We start from the raw sequence: 22,620 nt of genomic DNA on the forward strand, positions 1-22,620 counted from the left end.
CCATTGTAAGGCTTTAAGGATAGCAAGCATTTCAGCTGCATAGATATCACTTTCAGGGTTTATAGAATATTGTTCGAAGTGAGTCTCAGTACCATGCCAGAAAACGGTGAATGAGCACCCAACCCCAGCCTCGGACTTTGAACCGTCAGTGTAAATTTCGTACCAAGCACCCGTAGGGTCGGAAGTAGTGAGAGGGTAGGACAAACGGCAGGCCGGATGTTCCTCCCAAATATCATGGGGTTTATTGATTGACGATAAGAGTTTTAAGTGCAGAAAAGTTATACAAAAAGCAAAGCCGACCTAGTCCCGAGAAGCATCAGAATTCTGGGACGCGGAAACCGTGCTGGGAGCATTAGAAGAATGCATGGATATAATATCCTGAATACGGTAAGTAACAAGTTTCATTAATTGCGCAAAGTATTTGTAGTTTGATTTAGTTAAAACTGGATTACCAGTGGCATTCGTAAGGAGGCCGTGGAACCGCGCAGTTATCGGACAAGCAGTGAGAAAATGAGTGATATCCGCGGATGCAGCACCGCAAACGCAGGATGGTTCTAAGCAATGGCCTAGTTGGTATAAGTAAGCGGGAAATTTCCCGTGCCCGCTGACGGCCTGAGTGGAGTAAAAATCTACGTTATCCTTAAAGGACGTGATTGTAGGGATAAGGGTGTAAGTAAAGCGACCCTTAGAAGAGGTCGACCAATGTTGCTGCCATGTGTTTGAGGACAAGTCCCTAAACACCCTTTTATGGTAAGTCTTAGTAAGGGGTAAAGATATTCGTCCCCCTGTACCGGCTGCCGCCTCTTTAGCAAGCGTATCAGCCCTTTCGTTTCCGACAAACCCCACATGAGCCTTTATCCAAGATAAGGTAACGGTAAGTGGGGCTAGGGTATGTAAAAGTTGTTTAATTTGGAAGCCAAGACGGCAATTAGAGTCAGAACTTTGTATTGTTTGTAGTGAAGACCAACTATCGCTAAAAATAGTAACAGGGGAGAGTATCTGTGGTAATTGTACCCATTGAAGGGCCTTAAGGATAGCAAGCATTTCAGCCGCGTAGACGTCACTCTCAGGGTTGAGTGAAAATTGTTCGAAAGAAGTCTCATGGCCGTGCCAGAAGACGGTGAACGAGCACCCGACCCCAGCCTCGGTCTTGGACCCATCGGTATAGATTTCGTACCAAGAACCTGTCGGTTCGAGTTTGTTGTGAGGGTAGGACAGATGGCAAGCCGGATGGTCCTTCCAAATATCGTGTGGTTTATCTAAGTGGTTGTGGAGGAAAGAGGTCGAGCAATGGAGAGCAGAGGCTCCAATGGCCACTTCCTGACTGGCGATTAAGTCAACAGGAGTCAGACGGGCCAAAACAAGCAGTGCGTCAGTAGAGATTGTACGATAAGCCTTGGTTAAACGTAGCGCGAAAATGCGCTGTATACTTCGAAGAGCTAAGCTCATCTTAACGTGTTTTGTTTCCTTCCACCAGGCCCCGGCCCCGTAAACAATAATACGTTCGAAACCTCGTTTGTAAATGTGGCGCAAGGCGGAACCCTTGATTCCCCATGTGTCGTGAGCTAGGTGGGGAAGCCAGCTAAGATGGTTGTCAAGGGCAACTCCCAAGTACTTAAACTTAGTATAATGGGTCAACGTTTGTCCACCCATAGTGAAGTGAGGTAAACGGTCAGGGGCACCCAAACCATGAAAAGTCATTACCTGCGTTTTTTCAGGAGAAAAACACAGTTTATATTTGGAACTCCAGTCCTCGAGCAAGCCCAAGGCCTGGTTACCACGATGTTCTAGCATTCGACGATTAAGGGCGCGAATAGCCAACGCTGAGTCGTCAGCGAAAGCCTGTGCCTCACATTGGTCTGGTAGCGTTATACAAAACCGGTCCTGCACAAGAACCCTGTGGAATGCCTTTAGAGATATGGCGAGTGACCCTCCCTTCAGAGGTTATCACCATCGCTTGTCGGTTAGTTAGGAAGCTGTAAAAGCAACCATATAGATTAGCGGGATATATTACTTTTCTGAGTTAGCCTCAGTAATTAGGTTGACTAGATTGCGTATAGCGCCAGTCGTTGATTTGCCGTGGCAAAAGCCATACTGGGCATCGCTGATATGGTCGTTAACAAACAGAAAGTGATATAGGCGTTGAGTCAAAAATTTATCGAAAATTTTGCCTAACACGGCTAAAAGGCTAATTGGACGGTAAGACTTGGGCAAAGAGGGATCGCGCCCTGGTTTATGGAGTAAAATAATATGAGCCTACTTCCACGCATCGGGGAAGTGGTGCAAAGTAAGGCATGCATTAAAGAGCCTGAGTAAAATGGAAGGTGCAGAAAAATGCAAAGCTTTTATTATTTCTAAAGTCAGACCGTCCAAGCCTGGAGCCTTGTTAGGGGACATGTTGTGAGTGATATTATTAAGTTCATAAAGTGTCATAAGCAGGTCATCCTCCGTTGCAGGAAACGTGAGAGCCTCTCCCCGCATGGGGACATGTAATTCCAAGTCATCAAGTGGGTTGTCGTGCTCAAATAAAGAGTCGAGAATGACAGTGCAAGTATCAATCGGGGATTCAGTGAGAGAACCATCAGGGCGGCGAACCGCAGAAAGTGGAGTTTTAAGTCGAAGTTTGTGGGACGCCATTTTGTAAGGGAGCGTGAAAGGATTGCCATCATCCACACTTGAGCAATACTCCCTCCGAGAGGTTAGTTTAGACAGGTTCAAAAGACGAAAATAAACAGGCGTCGCGCATCTCAGAAACTCCGCGGTGAGAAGACAACCGAGCGGGAGAGCTGCTGAGTGCTGACCGTAAACATTCCTCTTCGGCCTACAAGCCGCGTCCGCCTTTTTATAAATCTATAATTTGATTAATTACTGCTATTGTTAACAACTGTATCTAAAGGCATCACATTACGTTATATAGTTACTGAACGTATAAAGTTGATTGGGGAAATATTAAAAGCATTAAAAATATTGAAAGGTGTCACTTAACTAGTATTAATAATTTAATTGAAAGGTGTTTTATCATTTACATGCCTGTGTGATAAATATTTCTGTACTCGAGAACTATTTTTGGGATTTAGTCCATATTAAAGTGTTTTTATGAAAATATAAGTTTGGATTATTTAGATGTAAATAAAGGATGAGAAAATTAGCAAATAAATAGATTAGTCCATTATAAAAAGGAATAATAAAGCTAAACCCTAAACAAATTTTAAGAAATTTAAAAACTTACTAATAGCTCGTACCGATAGGTCTTCGAGCAAACAAAAAAACGCAAAACTCGGACCAAATATATCTTCGAGTGAAAAATTAGTTTCGCTTTATTCGGTACGAGCTATTAGTAAGTTTTGAAATTTCTTAAAATTTGTTTAGGGTTTATTATCCCTTTTTATAATGGACTAATCGACTTATTAGCTTATTTTACCATCCAGTACAATGTAGTCCATAGGTGGTTCCATTTAACTTAACTAGATGTTGTAGGAAATAAACATAAAAGAACTATCCTTGTAGGCTGTAAGCAGAGGCGTAGCCAGAAATTCGTTAAAGGGGGTCGAGGAGGGGTCAAAATGTAGTACCGCCTAATGGGGGCGGTGACACGGAAATCCCCCTTGTCTACGCCACTGCCTGTGAGGTATGTGTTACTATACTGCGTTTCTACTAAATTTTGCACCTTCCAGGTAGGTTTTGCATTTCTTAAAGGCCTAGGTTTTTTTCTGCCTGTCCCCCTTTAAATTAACTTAGTGGAGCACAAATACCCTGGTGGTAGGCCAACCGCTGAACATGTTGGCCTAATTTAAAGGGGGACAGGCAGAAAAAAACCTAGGCATTTAAACTGGCCTCGAATGTCTTAGATGAATTTGCCTTAATTTTCAAAAGTAATTTATATTTTAAAAACCTCTTTATATTTTAAAAACCTCTTTATATTTCAAAAACGCCTATATATTTTAAAAAACACCTTTATTTTAAAATACATTTATATTTTAAAAACACCTTTATTTTAAAAATACCGTTATATTTTAAAAACACATTTATATTTTAAAAGCATCTTTATATTTTGAAAACACTTATAATTTAAAAAATACCTTGATATTTACAAAAAAATGTATATATTTTTCTGTTGAATTTTGTCCTGAACGGCGTGCCATAAGTTAATTTATATTCCTAAATTCTTATAAAAACGATTGAAGTTTTTAAAATGACAGACATAGTTTATACATGGTTTTGAGATTGTAAGACGCCTCATTATTGTGTCTAGATCGTAGGCGCTTCGAAGCCGGAATCCAACTACGTCACACGCGACTGCGACTAGAGGAGCTCTCGATTTTCTGACGGACAAACCGAAACGAGGAATAATCCCCCCTTGGGAAAGTATAGTATTTTTCCCTCCTGAAGTTTAACCCCCCCCCCCCCCACCTTTAATTTGAGCCCCTTTAACTTTTAACCATTTTTAAAAGGGTTAATTCTAGGGCTGTGCAAGTACATCATCGATTACTCGGTATTTTTTATATCGAGTACTAGAACTGGACCTCGAAGGCTCGAATAAGTAATTGGAAAACACTCGTCGATTATCGAGTATCAAAAAATTGAATAGTTGGGTACCCGATTACTCGAATAAGCTGCTGTAAGTTCAAAGACGGGTGTTTGCAACTTTTTGGGGTGGAAATAATGAACGGTACCTACAAGACGTAAAAAACAACCAATGCTTTGAATGACCTTTAGGATGGATCACGGTTTTTAATACATAGTATGAATTCGGATGTCGGCTGGCGTTAGAACTTAGGAGTCTTTCGGACAGATGGTACATTAATAATTTAATAAATGTATATTGTATTGTAATTTTACTGTAAATTACTATATTTAGGTTAGTAGTCTACTATACTAGTCTTTTTATATACAACTAGTCACTAAAATGTTACTAAAGTTCTGGAAACTGTGGTTCATTTAAATTTAAGGAATATTTTTCAGCATGGAAAGCTAGTTAATACTCATTTTAAATTTAATTTCCTAATTACTCGAATAAAACCAGCTCCTAATCAAGATAACCCTACTCGTTAAAAATATTACTCGAAGTTTTTCTGAATTACTTGACTCGAATGAGACAAAGTTTCCCCTTAATCAAGTACTCGACTTATAATATAACATTTAGACCTACCAATTTCAAAATATTCAAGCTGAATCATTTAAAAAAATTAAAAAACCTCGAATTAATTAAGTGGTCCAGTGGACCACTAAACCCCCTCTGATTTAATTAATAAACTGGTCTGGGCAATTTTTAAACTGGTCATTTGCCCAATGCCACCGCCTTATTTCCCACGCTGGTGGCGAGCCACTATTAACTTGGCTAACCTATTTCAACTCGTCATATCTTTTGAACCGGTATGGTGCAAAATTTAAAAATGGTGGTGCATATTCTTGCAAATTACGTTTAACACGATGTGATATTTGATTTTATTAAATACGGTCGTGGCGAGCCACCATTAACTTGGCTCACCGAGTTTCAAATTTAAACAATTCATAAACCGGTATGGTGCTAAATTTAAAAATGGTGGTGCCTAATGGTGAAAATTACGTTTAACGATTGGATTTTCTAAAATACGGTGGTGGCGAGCCACTATTAACTTGGCTCGCCTATTTCCACTCATCATATCTTTTGAACCGGTATGGTGCAAAATTTCAGAATGGTGGTGCCAAGGACAGTAGATACAGGGACGAGAAAGTGTATTGGCGGCCTCTGTTGGAATATATCACCTAAAATTACCTAAACGCTAGTAGACTAAGGAGAGTTAGTTGTAAACAAAAAATGGCGGTCACCTAATTTTAGCGGTTCTTGACGAGGCTTAAGTGTTCAAAACAAATGGGCATTTTTTATTTACGCTCGTAGTTTTATTTTTAATTTAACATCAAAATGGTAAAAACTAACTACAATAATAATACAATAACACGACTGATACTTCATGGCTTTAAAAATTTTAATGTTATAAACGTTAAAATGGCGAGCTTTCGGGTACGTGACCCCTTGTCAAGCACTATAGGTTTGTAAACCTCTTTTCTAGATGTATCGAAATTATTGAAAATATCCATGTTATTAAAATGCCTATATTTCCAGAAATATAACTGCCCCCAGGCCAAATATTCTCTTATTAATCAGTTGCGTTAATTTATATTAAATTATGAAATTCTCGATATGTTTCACCAGGCAGTTTTCAAGAATAGCGTGTCTAATGTGACCCGCTCTTTTCTCGTTATATCGAGAAAAATAATTATTCCACATATTTAAATGCCTATATTTCCCGAAATATAACTGCCCCCAGGCCAAATCTTCTCTTATTAATTAGTCGCGTTAATTGAGATTAAGTTATGAAATTCTTGATATGTTTCACAAGGCGGTTTTTTAAAAATCACGTATTTAATTAGATTCTCTATCTTTTATCCAATACTTCAAATCTTTTAATGTTTTCGAAATATCGTAAAAAAATTACTTAAATTATTTTAACTACGCTTATCAATGTAGATTTTTGTATGTAATTATAGATAGATTTCAAATAATTAAAATAAATAATAATCAAATTAATATCAAACATTTTGCTTATTTTGCATTTTGGACTAATATTTATAAAGACAAATTTTAGTTTCATTTTAAGAAGTAGTTGATGATTTCGTTTATTTTCGCTCTCTTTTTGCAGCGTGACGAATTGTTTAGTATTGTTTATAATTTTTGTTACATTCGGTGACTTCGTCGCGAGTTCTCTTGTATCTCAAAACTGAATTTTATTGCAATATAATTCTAGTTTTCGGTACTTTTATACGACATGGTATTGCCTTAATAGCAATTAGCAACATATTTTTACTTTCTTCTGGTTTACAATTTAAAACGCAAAATTTATTTTTGTAGTAGACCGAAAGGATTTTAATTACTAAAAAAATATAAATATTTAACATTAATATCATTTTACACGTTTCCATTATATTATTGGTAGGACATTTACTAAAATTAGATGAACAATAGCTGCTGTCTAGTTGTCAACCAAAATATGAATATATTATTCGCGACCAATACGAGTCGATCTGTCGTAACGGCGCTAGCTTCCTAGGAATCTATACCTCTACTTAGAAAGCTTATCGCGGCAGATTTTCGCCTCGATGTGGCTGACGTTTTTTTTGACGTCACTATGTTAACTTAACAAACAACAACGTGAGAGGGGAGCGCACATAAAGAGGATTTTTTCTCTCGTAGGCGGGACCAAAGCCGTCAGAGTGATCTTACCATACGCGATACTGCAAGATAAGCATTCCAAGTAGAAGTATGGATTCCTGCGCCCATAAATATATGAAATAGTATAGATCCACAATTCTCCGAGGGACTGATGCCGAAGTGACAGCTAGCTGACAGCGCATACTTTTTGGATGCGCTACGTTATAGCGCCATCTTTCCACCAAAAGCATAAAAATTACTCGTGACTTCAACTCCACGTTGGTCGTTAGTCTCGTTACTATAGTGCTATCAACATTATTAGGCCTAATCTACCGCGTTATTTTTTCCAATATTAATTTTGAACACCGATAGATGACACTATTACGTAGCGCATCCAGAAAATATTTTGAAATACTAATTAGGGTCACCAATAGATGGCACTATTACTTAGCACATACAGAAAATATAGGTCTTTTGCTAGCTGTCTCTTCCTATGTGAGGTAGCTATGCTATTTCATATATCTGTGTGTAACGGCCACGCCAACGGGGAGATACGTAAGGACAGGGGTGGTGCCCCCGTTGGGGAATTGGTGGTCGTCTTCACACGGCCATCCACAAACTCTGCCTCCCAGACGCTTGAGAATAAAGGAGTACGCCACAACTCCCGTCGTATAATTTTTTATAAAGTCAAATTTACGAATAACGATGAGGAAATCCTAATAGCGTCTAGGTTCCAATGGTGAACCAAAGGGGGCGTAGTGGTAGTTTTCGGTCGTTAATTAATTTCTACCATGGTTATCAAACCTTGGATTAATAATAGTTTACCTGGATATATTATTCTACTGTAAACGTGTGCGTTTCGCCGATCGGGAATTTAAAAATAACAGCGATTAGGCTTAACGACTTGGATTGTTCACAATATCACTACAAGCCAATTTACTTGATTAATAAGAAGAAGTTTAATATTATAAAATACCTGTATGTAATAGAAACCACTCCAAGATCAAAGTTACAAATCACGCTTGCATCAAAACACGTTCTTAGGAATAGTATTATAAAAGCACGAAGTTTACTGTTTGTTACGGGAGTTTCAAGAATTTTCCGCTACGCGGTGCGGGGCTCGTAAAAGCCATTTGTGGTCAGAAAAAGGTCTAAGATCGAACTAACAGTAGAACTGCCAGGATTTTTCGTGGGTATCAAGAACCTCTATGTATTTCTCGTTTACATTTAACTTGTCAAAATATTTTATTGTATTATTTCATATATTTAAAGTGTTGGTTGCACGAAAAATCGATAGTAATAAAAACGAATGAATGCGGGCTTGTTTTGAAGCCCAGGACGTTCTCTTTCCAAAAATGTCATTGTCGAAACAAATTTCCAAGCCAAAGTGTATTAACTTTGAGTCCGAAACTGACCTTTTTCGCTCCCCGAAATCCTAAAATTTTCGGCGAATTTTTCCCCTTCCAGAGCACGAGCAATTTGGGACAAATCGAAGCTGTAGTTTTATTCCTAAAATAGAAGGAACTGAAGTGGAGGGATTCTGTTTACTTGTAGAAGTTTTCAAACCAGAGGTTTTTAATCATAATATTAGGCTTATTATCGAAATAAAAAATATTTTTTTACTCGCGCGCTACGCGGCGCGCGCGACCCGACGTTTTAAGAAGAATTTACAAGGAGCCTTCGGTTTCATATCGTTTTTCTACTACGTAGGCTTGTGTATACCTATTTCAATTACTACTGCGTAGGACTTTTTCCTGGGTGTTAAATCAACCCGCTTTTGATCCCAGATGTAAAGAAATGTATTACAGACAATTAGCCAATGATACGCTTCGCATTTTCTGACGTCATGGGTGCCGAGAAGTCTGGAAATTCGCCGAAAAACTCGATTTCCACCATTTCGACTTCTTTTTATAATAATTCAAAGACCACTTAACCGATTTTGATGAAATTTTCTGTACTTGCTATAAAATGTTTGCTCTTTCTAATGAACCATTAATTAGCCATAGGTAAAATTTCGTGCAACCAACACTTTAATTACTATTAAACTATTTAGTACAAAATTAATTAAAAATAATTAAATTATTTACAATTAAATATTTATGACTTTTTTTTAATCCAAGAATGACACCATTCGATTAGCTCTTTCCCAAATTAGTCAAATACTAATTGAGGGTTGTCTCTTAGGCACATAGATCCATTGAGTTGGGAATATTAATCTAGAGGTCCAATCAAAACGTCGGATTTCAGTATTTCGCAAAACAAATTTTTCAAAAATAAGAATACTGCCGTCTGCTCCCAAATGACGAGACAACTTTATCATTCTATCCGTGGGACCGTGGCGTCGTCTATCTCTCAATGGTTCGTTTAAATAAGACGCGTTTTCCGGCAATTTTTTTTTTTTTCGAAAATAAAGGATGGCGCCACGGGTCACATGATAAAGTTTTCTCGTCCTTTTAGAGGAGACAGCACAATGGACACATTCGTAATTTTCAAAAACTTGTTTCGCGGAGAGCAGATTTGATTGGATCTCTAGATTAATATTCCCAACTCAATGGTTAGATTACAATTAATCGAAAGTTTGGCTAGGCTAGATCAAGGGGTGATTATTCCTCGTTTCGGTTTGTCTCTCCGTCATAAAATCGAGAGCTCCTCTAGCCGCAGTCGCGTGTGACGTAGTTGGATCCCTTCTTCGAAGCGCCTACGATCTAGACACAATAATGAGGCGTCTTACAATCTCAAAACCATGTATAAACTATGTCTGTCATTTTAAAAACTTCAATCGTTTTTATAAGAATTTAGGACTATAAGGGAACTTATGGCACACCGTTCAGGACTAAATTCAACCAAAAATATTTATATATTTTTTGTAAATATAAAGGTGTTTTTAAAATATAAAGGCGTTTTTGAAATATAAATTGCTTTTAAAAATATAAGGCGAATTCATCTAAGACATTCGAGGCCAGTTTAAGAAATGTACTACCTACCTGGAAGGTACAAACGCACTATAGTAACACTGGAAGGTACAAACGCACTATAGTAACACATACCTCACAGGCAGTGGCGTAGACAAGGGGGATTTCCGTGTCACCGCCCCCATTAGGCCTACGTTTGACTGTACTAAATTGTCACCCCTCCTCGACCCCCTTTGACGAATTTCTGACTTACAGCCTACAAAGATAGTTTTTTATGTTTATTTCCTGCAACTATGTATTAGGAGACTGCAAATAAACCAAAACTTTCTCCTACAATGCAGGAAAAATGGAGTACACCCTAAATCATTTCTCCTAAGCATTTCAATGGAAAAAGGACAAAACCAGAGACCCTATATTTTAAAAACACCTTTATATTTTAAAAGTGCTTTATATTTTAAAAACGACTTTATATTTTAAAAATGACTTTATATTTTAAAAACAGCTTTATATTTAAAAAAATACCCCCATATTTACAAAAAAATCTCTATTTTTTTATTGACTTTTGTCCTGAACAGCGTGCCATAGGAACTCTTATTTATTTACATCTAAATAATCCAAAGTTTATATTTTCATAAAAACACTTTAATAGACTAAATCCAAAAATAGTTCTCAAGGACAGAAATATTTATCACACAGGGATGTAAAATGATAAAACACCTTTCAATTAAATTATTAATACTAGTTAAGTGACACCTTTCAATATATTAACGCTTTTAATATTTTATAGATTCAGTAACTATGTAACGTAATGTGATACCTTTATTGAGCGGAGCGAGTGAGCGAAGCGAGCGAGCGTAGCTCTCACTGTGGAAACTGGCAGAAAAAGTGGCTGTCCGGTCCTAGAGAAGCTATTGGATGAAACGAAAAGGGGCGTTTCGGAAAACGACTCGAGAGGGAAAAACGGTGATTGTTCCGCGCTTTAAAAAAAAATGGTATTCTCTCACTGCGATGAATTGGGGGGAAAAAAAGTGGGGTTTCGGAAAACGAGTCGAAAGGGAAAGAGTGGTTAATCGGTCGTGTTGGGGGGAAAAACGACTCCAGAAGAGCCGGCGCCAGAAAATTGCTGTCTGACGGAGCCACGAGAGGGGAAACAAGTGGGCCCGGCAGTCCCAAATAATAGTTTCACACGAGCCAAGCTTTACGAACACACGAATAGTAGTATAACCGGTAACGGAAACATGAACAAATAAAATAAACGGTCGAGAAAAACCGCTCGAAATATTTTTGTGGGTAATATGGGAACCGCTCGAAATAGGTTTGTGGGAAATATAGGGGTGACAATTTCAAAAATTACCCAGAGTGGTTGGGCTAAAGGGTTAAAAAACCAACAGAAGCGATTTCACCACGTTTAGAGATGCACTTACGAAAACCCATGCCGCCCCCTCCCCTCCCTTCACACCTAGGGGCTCAGGGAAGGTGATAGCATAGTTCCCAAATTCCACAGAATGGCTGGGCTCCGAAGAGTCGCCAACAATACATAGGAGCGCTCGGTGGGAGAGTCGCCATATCTTACCCTCCCCCACCCGAATGGAAGCGAGAGGCAAGCGCTGTTGCGGAAACCGTGTGCGAACGAAAACGCCAAAACGCCAGAGACGGAAACGCCAGAAGATCGCCGAATCCCGATTGCCCGACTTGCTAGGTTGTTGGTTGTCTAAACCGCGTGAATTTTAGGGATGAAAAGCTGGTATAACTATAGCAGCATATGGCTAGCTTTCTACGGCCTTTCCCTCTCTGGTTTAAAGCGCGAGCGTAGGAGGATTCTACCGTGGCGTAAGAGAACGACGTTATTGCGGACGGTGAGAATCCTACCGTGGCGTTCGAAAACGGCGTGTTTGCGAACGGCGGCGGCGGGGACCGTAGCGGCTACGGGAGTTTTACTCTAGCCTATACTAGGCTCGTGTAAAACTAAAAAGACTCAACAGCTGACAATGACCGAAAAACACAAAACGTTTAAATGAATTTTTAAATTTATATTTTTATTGACCGAAAAAAACAAAACGTTTAAATGAGTTTTGAAATTTATATTTTTATTTAAAAAAAAAACACGTTTAAAAATTTATTTTGAAATTTTATGTAAAAGAACATTTAAACAATGGGCCACGTCGACGTCGACCTCAGATTCCACACCGGCAAGTCGTTCCCCGCATCTTCTAACTGTTTCTCCACTCATTAATGCAAACGAATTGAAATAAAGAGTAATCTTTAAAAACTAAATGATTTATCTCGCTTTCCTTTCTCTACAAGAGTTTAATTAATCTAAGCCTAATTAACCACCGGATTTGCATCTCGCTCCGCTCAAGTATTTGTTGAAAATTCCGTTTTCGGTTTTTGCAACGTCCTAGTTATATAAAATTATAGATTTTTACTTTTAAGTATTTTAAAGTATATTAATTATACATATTCAAAATTTACATTAACAATCAACTAGAACTTTAATTACCAATTTTATAATATAACACCTTAAATTTAAAAATTTTAACATTAACAGAAATCTATACATTCCTGTTACTTTAGTCAATTTTAAATTTGTACATATTTAAACTTTAAATAACACGCTACTAATACTTTATCACTTTCTTTATACTATATTTCATTTCTTGTTCTTTTTTGAAGGAATGGCAGTGGGTATTCAGAGCCTCTTTGTATTGGGTTCATCAATTCTACTCTCAGATCTCTTGGATAATCTTCTTCATAGAAATGTTCTGAGCAAATCCTTGCATATTTCACATTTATTTTGACTTAGGAACGTCCGCAAGCGGTTATCCATTTTTGCCTTATAGTTATTTGAGATGGGAATAGATGGTATGACAAATTCTTCTTTCGGGTGACAATTAAGGAATTATTGCACCCGAGAACCGAGCATTTTAATCCGTGCATTACTGTATTATGCTGAGTTCATGACAACTTGACAAGCCTTTATTAACAAAATTCAAAATAACCGCCTTTAAAATATTAAAAGTTAAGCCTCGGCTATAAAATTCATGGTTTAAAATAGTCAAAAATACTATTATTATATAACTATACCATTTAACACTAGTAAAAATGTAATTCTATTATGGATCTAATTTATGGGTAAACGATTAATGATTACCTGAATTTTAATCCACAAAGGAATTTTATAAAAAGGCGGACGCGGGCTGCCGGCCGAAGAGGAATGTTTACAGTCAGCTCTCCAGCCTCTCCCGCTCGGCTGTCTTCCCACCGCGGAGTTTCTGAATTACGCGACGCCTGTTTATTTTCGTTGTAGATCGTTCGCTGGGATCCAGCTACGTCACACACCGGGAAAAAACCGTGTTTTCCCCCCTTTTTTTCTCAGCAGATATCTCTATTCCCGACCCCGCGTTATACGCTAACCTTATAATACACAGTATTTTTACCAACCTTGAGGCTAGATAGCCTTTCCTCCCCCATTGTTGTCGGTAGACGTGTTTCAATTCTGTTGAGGTAACTAAAAGTCCTTTCGGTTACTGGAAAGCGTAAATAAATTTGGAGCATTGGACTAGATACGGAAAGCCATCTTCAATTGTCATGAAATAATTAAAGTAGCAATTTTATTTAGCGGCTGTCCCGACCTTTAAACTTTTTTAACGGGTTAGTGTAAAATTCGTAGAAGGGGAGTTAGTGTGAAAAAAAGGGACTTCGTTAGAAGGGGAGGTTTAGTTGGAATTTTTAAGTAGTTCAGGACTTTTTGCTACGCGTGTTACGTGTGTTACGTTTTTGCTACGCGTGTTCCGATTTTGCTACAGCGTTTACCTTTCTTACGTACAAATCAGATCTAATTCATTAAAACTAAGACCCCGGGCGAAGCCGGGTATTAAAGCTAGTTCTCAATAAAACAACTAAACTAAAAATTAGAGAATGTGAAACCCGGGGTCTTAGTTTTAATGAATTAGATCTGATTTGTACGTAAGAAAGGTAAACGCTGTAGCAAAATCGGAACACGCGTAGCAAAAACGTAACACACGTAACACGCGTAGCAAAAAGTCCTGAACTACTTAAAAATTCCAACTAAACCTCCCCTTCTAACGAAGTCCCTTTTTTTCACACTAACTCCCCTTCTACGAATTTTACACTAACCCGTTAAAAAAGTTCAATTGTCATGAAATAATTAAAGTAGCAATTTTATTTAGCGGCTGTCCCGACCTTTAAACTTTTTTAACGGGTTAGTGTAAAATTCGTAGAAGGGGAGTTAGTGTGAAAAAAAGGGACTTCGTTAGAAGGGGAGGTTTAGTTGGAATTTTTAAGTAGTTCAGGACTTTTTGCTACGCGTGTTACGTGTGTTACGTTTTTGCTACGCGTGTTCCGATTTTGCTACAGCGTTTACCTTTCTTACGTACAAATCAGATCTAATTCATTAAAACTAAGACCCCGGGCGAAGCCGGGTATTAAAGCTAGTTCTCAATAAAACAACTAAACTAAAAATTAGAGAATGTGAAATACTTATTTTACTATAATTTTCCAATTACCCCACTTTCTTGAAGTTTTCAAATCTGCTTCCTTATTACAAAGGATACATATTAAGCATTTTAGTTATTTACCATATTTTTTACCTTACATGATGTTTTTTATAAAAATTATATAAGCAATCTTTAGGCCTAATAGTTTTGAGAGAGTTAATTGTGATTCAGAAGGATTGACAATTTTAATTATGAAACTTTATTTAACCTATAGTTTTGATTATTAAATAACGATTGTATAATATTAAGTTGGAATGGTTGGGTGAGTTTTATTGAGATTGAATTCGCTGTAGACAATTTAGCGGAATATGACAGTGGGGTGGCGGAGTGGTTAGCACTTTCGCCTCGCAGCAAGAGGAGCCGGGTTCGATCCCAGCTTGTGATACTGGGTGAAAACTCGGAACAATTCCTTCTGCGTTGAGTTTACAAGTTCTCTCCCCACTGGTTTAAGGGGTTTTCCCCAGATTTCTTCGGTTTCCCCTTCCATAAAAACCTGTCTAGGTTAATGGTAATACTTAGTGTAGGGAGCTGTTGGCTCGATCTCGTGGCATGCAGGGCTTGCCACCACCCTCCTACGCATTGTAACCCGGCTACCTGAATTAAGGGCTTCAAAAGTCGCATGATGACTTAGGCCTAAGGTGGTGCCTTGGGTATTAACCTAGCTGATTATTTATTATTAAACATTACTATATAATTAAGCAGCCTGTATCCCCGGTTTTCTGAATTAGAAGTTGGAAACTCAAATTTATTTAACTTAATGCACAATTAACTTACTAAAACCGAGACCGGCGACGCAAAAACTGTATTAGCGTGGCAGGCCTAGGCCATGGCCCACTGAGCGCGCACACTTCACCCGCACTAGGCGGCCTGCCCAAAGAATTTCAAATCCATGTATCAAAAGTTTGGTTTTTATTGTCTTCGTCGGCCGTTGGGGAGCGCCACCTCCGGACCTTAAAGTCGGCTACTTTTACGATATAAAAAACATGGTTTTCTATGGCGCGAAAATTGACCATAATAATAATAATCAGCTAGGCTAATACCCAAGGCACCACCTCAGGCCCAAGTAATCGAGCGACTTATAATGCCTTTAAACAGGTAGACGGGTTACAATGCGTAGGAGCGGGGTGGCAAGCCCTTCATGCCACGCGAGCCAACCGCTCCCTATACTAACTATTACCGATAACATTTACAAGTCTATATGAAAAGGGGAAACCCAGAAACTCGGGAGAAACACCCCTTTAACCAGTGGGGAGAGAACTTGCAAACTCTATGCAGGAGTGGTTTCGAGTTTTCACTCAGTGTCACAAGCTGGAAACGAACCCGTCTACTTTGGCTGCTAGGCGAAAGTGCTAATCACTCCGCCACCCCACCTTTCTTATCTTCGGTAATATTTACCAGTGTTTATTTATATCTACCGGTCGATACGGGGGGGGGGCGCTAAGAGACATTTTGAGCTATGGGTGTAATAACAAAATCATCAAGTCACATGCAAAGCTTAAGCGTCAAGGGGGGGGGGGCATATGTATCCACCACTGATATCTACCGTACATATGCATATCTACCAGTATTCATACTAATTTACTAATGTTCATTCATTGTTTCGTTCATTATCGCTACTTTTCCAACTATATGTCACTAATTGAATGAAAAAATTATATTATTAACTTTTACGTCAAAGAAATTATTTCTTAAAGATATCAAAAGTATTTTTTTATGTTCGTTACACTAAAATCTTAGTTGCATCACTTTAAATATCAGTTTATCTACTTTCCATCAAAAAGTTTTCAATTCAACCCAAAACATTTGATGAAAGATTCCACATGTCGCTTTGTTTACATTCCATTCTAAGCACGTGATTTTCACTGGAGCCTTAGCGGTGGGACTTTGGGAAATTATCGATCTGGGCGGGAAAACGAATTAGAAATTTTTGAAAAGGGTAATAAATAATGCAAAAAGGTTTATTCTACCTCTGACAACGACGAACTTTTATCGAATAGCTTTCAATAATTTCCTTTAAGTAACGAATATCCATTATCGTTCCATTCGTTTCCATGCTTATAGTTACGTCCGGAGGTGGCGCCAGCGCCTCCGTAGCCGCAAAGAGCGAATTTCACTATTTTTTACCTTTTGGGCAGGCCGCCTAGTGCGGACGAAGTGAACGCGTGCGCCGTGCAGTGGGCAATACCTGGGCCCAAAGGAAAGTTTTTGCATTGCCAGACATACGATAATTATCGTACACGCCGATAATTTCAAGCTAGTTTTTGCTACGTACGACATTTTCAATGGCGTACTATATACGCATTTTTCGATAATTCAGACGCGTACGATAATGTACGATAATTTTTTAAATTGGCTGAAAACCAGTTAAAAAGTTAAAACCGCGACTTTTAAAATTAGGTTTTCAATCGGTCGAACTTAAAGTGAAATTAAAAATTTGATTTCACAAATTAAAAATTAAAATCTATCGCAAGTTTTGAGGCGATTATTCGAGCTGGAGAGGGCGGATTTACGATGGACGCCATAAGTTCCGGCTTCTTAATCATTTTAATTGTTCACATTGAAGAAATAGTATTCAATATACGTTATAGGATAGGCTAAATATTTACCTAAGATACATATTCTTAATTATTATGTTTTAATGATTAAAACGGTTTTGAAATAAGAAAACGTAGTTGCTGAAGATGAACTTGACAAAAGTAACTTAATGCATCTTCTAATGTATGTCTGCTTTGAAAGTGATTTTAAATGAAGATTTAAGTTAAATAAAAGGAAAGCTTCTACAACCTTTAACGCAACACTTTGAACCACCCTGGACACTCATTTAACAAATAAATTTAAACTAATTATATTTAATAATAGTAAAACGATAAAAGATCTTTTATGTATATAAATATTGAACTTATTAATTATCATGGTATAGTATACTAAAAAAACAATGAAACTGGAGAAGATCACACGGTATAAATTTATTATTTGGAGACGTTTCGCGCCGTGCGAGGGGCTAACCACTCTTTGAAAGTCTGTACACCGGATTACGCTTAGATTAGCACTGCCAAAGGCAGGGACTTCAAAGATTACGCGTAGTCCCATTAGTACAGTCAAAGATACGGCTCTGTACACCGACTACGCGGAGTGATCAGCCCCTCGGCGCCGTGGCCCTTTATCAATCCACTTTTTTCAGCCTATTAATAAAAATTTATATTTATGTATATCGTAAACAAAAAATTACAACATAAGCAGCCGACGTTCATAGACCAATGAAAAAAAGGTTGATAGTTGTAAAAATCAGCGATGTCGCTACCATCACAAATATCTCGTGACCAGGGTTGGACATAAGGCACTGGTCGAATTGTCCTAGCCGCATCGGGAACGGCCGACGGTCGGCCGACAAATATTGTACGACTCTCAAATATTAATATTTTAGTCGAAATTGGATAGGCCGATGGTCGGCCGACCTTGACTGATTGACCCTAAACCGACTACCAAAAGGCACTGGACCAACTGCCTAACGGCGTCGGGCCGACTTCCTTTTTGATATTTTATCTGACTAAAAAATTTCCACGTAAAGTCGTAAATATAGTTTGCAAATCAGATACTAATTTGCGCAAGATTTTTGCAAAATTTTATCAGATATTGATAATTTCAATTCTATTTACCTCAGATATCATAGTTTGCAAAAATATACTATTTTGCGCAAGGTTTTTGCAAACATTTCACGATTATTGGTGTTTTCAATTACCACAGATATCATAGTTTGCCAAAATATACTATTTTGCTCAAGGTTTTTGCAAACGTACCCTATTATTGGTATTTTCAATTAGGCCTATATATACCTCAGATTATCAACATTTTGCGCTTGAACACTTCTTTCCAGCGCTCAACTTCGTTTCTGACGAGTCATGACTCTTTGATTCTCAGAGTCCCTTGTTTTATTTAAACGTAGCCACTTACTACATTCCATCCAAGTTTCGAAAGCTTTCATATGTCCTGGAGATTTTTCATGTTCCGATAAAAGTTCAGACATATGTTCTCAAACGGAATAACCCGATTCGGAAGTCAAAGATGTTCGAATGTTGCTGAAAAAGAGACAGCAAAAACAGAAAATCACGTCTTTCGCCAATGAATAAATCAAACAGACGCGCGAAACAAATTCCCCATTAGACATACGCCTATGGTAGTTTTTGAAGCTAAACCTGCGTCCATCTTTATTCACAGGAAACTCTATGTTAGTTACTTGTTTGACGAATGTTGTCGGTTATGTGAACCGGCCATTCTCCAGGACCAGGGTCGTGTGAAACTGGCACCTCCACTTGAGGCATCGTCGTTTAAAAAATTTGATAAGAACAATAAATTAAATTATTAAATAAGGGCAACTTTAAAAGTAAAACCATAAATTAATACGGGTTTTTATTAATAATAATGGTAATTCGATTAAGATTTAAGAACAATAACATTCTCAAAATACATACACAATTCTATTTGCAAAAATAATTTTACAAATATATTGTACAAAACATTAATAATAACTGAATAAACCAGTGAAGTAAAAAGTCCTCAAATTTAATTAAAATATAAAATCGAATCGAACTTCGAAGCCAAACCACCAGGCAAGATTTGTTAATAAATTCAAAAGTATAAAATATTTACATTTTTGAGCTAGTATTTAGGCATTAGGTACGTGGAGAAATTCTAAAACATCGTTTCAAAAAAGGTTTTCTTACCTCAAATGAAGATTCTTCCTTTACGTAAATGCCCCTTGTTCTTGGTATGAGTCTGATTTATTTCCCTCATCTTTGCTTTGGGCCTCTTCTAACTATAAATCCTCTATATACTCATACGACTCTCTCTTTATAAATTCACAATAAATACCTAAAAGGCTATTTGAACGCGCACCAATTTAATAAGACGAAATATTGTCTCTCTAGCCTGAGCAGAGTAGCTGCGGGTATGGCGAGATATAGGAATATCTCATTCTCATCTCGCGGTTGGAATTCGGTCAAATGCAGTGAAAAATGTTGTTTGGCAGAAGTTTGCTTACAGATTGTGACACTTTTTAAAAGTATGTTCATAAATCTATGAGATTGGAGTTTAAATTAGTAATAAGTAATGTTAAAAGTTAATTAGTTGTCTAGGGGATGAAATTTTGTATATGGGTACTATAAAATAAAAGTGTCAACATTAAGAGATAAACAAATACACGGAACTTGCAATGGTCAATCATTTATTTAAAAACAAGTAATAAGAAATCTAAATACAGTTACACATAATAATTAATCCTAACAGCGACAAGAATCTAACTTAAGACTAAGTACCTAATTGGCTAGTTCCCCAATTAAACGAAATATAGTTTTTGTACGGTACCGTAACATTCGCGGTTCCTTCCATCATGGTGCGGCTCTTCCAGGAGGTATTTCGGCTACGTGGTCGGCTCCAGAGTTACGAACGGCGTGGCCTCAAAGTTAATTTTTGGGAGGCGGAACACGCAACCGCGACTTTCTTAGTAATTAACATCGAGCACATAACTTAGCCGCGAGGGCATAGCTGGCAGGAAAATGTCGGGAAGACTTGGAGACTATTTTAGCTTACACAACCGAAGTCCGAACCAATCTGCTCTCCTTTTCTGAGCTGTCCCTTTTTAATATCTTGGTTAAAGAATGGGCCCATTGACGTAGTGAAGAAAGTGTTTCGGGCCGAGCCCGTTGCACCACGCGATGGAAAAGTTCGGGAAGGTGCGAGGTTTCTAACGTTGGCTTGAATTGTTTTCGGAAAACCAGAGTAAAGGGGAAAACCAGCCTTTATTTGGAAACACCAATTTCCGTTTTCAACAATACTTACACTTATTTAAGAATATTTCCTATCTTAAGCCTAACCAAAGATGATATTTCATAAAAACTATAAATGGTTTTAATATTTGTTATAAGATTTATGTTTATACATTGCTAAATCATGTAGCAATATAATTAATAGTTATGAACTTATGCAGCATTAGTAACTTAAATTCTGATAAAATCTGTAGAAATTAAGCTCTTGTTAAAGCAAATAGCAACGATCATATTGTCAAAAATAAGATTTTAGCGGTTCTCAAAGAACTCCGGTGGCGCCCCTCTCAACGAGGCGCCCCTGCATCTCTATAAAAATTCTAGCTGAATGTTTCCTCGGTCTTTATTTGCTTTTTCGGTTTCAAATCGTCACGTCGTCTGCAATCGCTTGGCCACCTCAATCGCCTTGTCTCACGATGTCGGATTTATTTCTTTGGGGGTACGTGCAAAGTATTGTTTGTGTTACTGAACCACCAACGCGAGAGATCCTTCAAATCAGAATTCGATAAGCATGTACGCAAAGCACTTCGTTAATGTTACGAGAAGTCAGATAAAATTGGGCATTTCGTTTCCAGAAATGCATTAACGTGATAGGAAGGCAGTTTGAACATTTACTTTAAATTATTAATTTTAAGTTTAAATAAATCATTGTTTCCTTATACTAATTTATTGTTTTGGTATTGTATTGCAATGGACGAAAACGTTTTCTGGGGATCCCTATTGAACTAACAAAATTCCACTCTGCTCTCTTACACCAGCAATGGTTATTGACAAAGCGGCATCTGTGAAGAAGTAATTGTTGATGGTAGTGTGTAAATGTTTTACTAATTCTACATAATAAATTATCGCTCACTATGTAGTAATGGTAAAATTATCGCGATATGTAAATTCAAAATAATTAAACAAAAAAAGTGAATCTGACTTTTACGAATCGCCACTCCTAGAACGAAAACTGGAGCTGCAGTTACAGAAACAAACACAATCACACCTTTATCCAATCACCCAAAAAAACATTTGGAAAATATGCTTCTAATTCTCCGATTGGTCTATTCTTGGCCTACCAGCGCCTGTAGAAGTGTTTCACCCGCAGCACTTTGTTGTACTAGGAGAAGTACCGAGGCTAAACCACGACTGAGCCCTTCACCCTGTATAAAAAACAGACAAACTTTTGTTATAGACGCTAATGGAATTATTCCATCGTTCTTGTTGACTCACCAACCAATTGTTCAAAAACTGGTTGTATATGTTTAAAAACGCGCAACGAAACCCATATTTACTCAAAACTAGGTAAAATAATACTTATCTTGCCCTCTTTAAACATTATATCAGTAATTTTTTAAATATTTTAGATAAATTCATATTTAGAAATATATATTTACTAGCTGGGTAAGCCTGTCTCTAATAAATAGTAAATTGTTATGCTAATTCGTTGAACTTTGATGTTAGGAGAAATGGAAAAGAACCTGATGAATCATTAACGCTTACTTTATATAAAGAAGGCCTGGAAAATTAAGAAAATGAACTTCCAAGGTACGACAGAGATGGCGATACTTTCGTCATCCACCAAAAAAAAAGCACAGTCAAAGCTACAGCTTCTAATCGGCACCCTTCCCGTCATTCGAATGAGTGTTCTAGTTATTTATCCGATTTCTATGCGTGCATAAACGTGAATAATATAGCGAAGACTCTTTCTCAAGGTCAATTCGAAAACTTTCAATGGCATTTGTATTTTATTTGCCGATTTGCACGAAATTTTGGGCATAGGTCTTAGGTTTCATGATGTAGTAGATAAGGTTTCGATGGAAGTGACTTTGAGCGGGTCGAAGATGACTGAGAGCTGTAGTCGATGTAAATTTCTTGAGGAACATGATGTCATATCTTAGAACTTCAATGAAAGGATAAATTCGAGGTAATAGGTTTGTTTTTATTTCTAATGAAAGTTGGCAATTAGTTTTAACAGTCTATGATTCTAATTAGCGACGACCAACAGTCAATAAATGTAACATTTGACGATGTTTAAGTCGCGAACGTTTCACCAGGTGTTTCGAAAAGGAATCCTTAACATTCCATAAATATATAATATTCTGTTATGACACAAAACGATATTGATTGTTTGTCGCGAAATTCTGGAATAAAAATTGGTCACTTACTGCTAACACACGATAATTTTATTGTGTAAAACT

General features: G+C 37.6%; 1 protein-coding gene across 1 annotated transcript; it reads right to left on the reverse strand.

The window, feature by feature from the left end:
* Positions 1 to 300: 300 nt before the first annotated feature.
* Positions 301 to 1,701, reverse strand: LOC149936082 (uncharacterized). The gene has a single exon (XM_090153616.1). The coding sequence runs from the start codon at positions 1,699 to 1,701 to the stop codon at positions 301 to 303; it is 1,401 nt and encodes a 466-aa protein (XP_090009742.1).
* Between the last annotated feature and the right edge of the window lie 20,919 nt (positions 1,702 to 22,620).

This window comes from Leiobunum rupestre, chromosome 7 (genome assembly GCF_980474605.1).
Source record: "Leiobunum rupestre chromosome 7, qqLeiRupe1.1.hap1, whole genome shotgun sequence".
NCBI classification, from domain to species: Eukaryota; Metazoa; Arthropoda; class Arachnida; order Opiliones; family Sclerosomatidae; genus Leiobunum; species Leiobunum rupestre.

Excerpts from the sequence above, each read along its gene's own strand:
- LOC149936082 (XM_090153616.1), bottom strand. The coding sequence starts at position 1,701 with ATGACTTTTCATGGTTTGGGTGCCCCTGACCGTTTACCTCACTTCACT.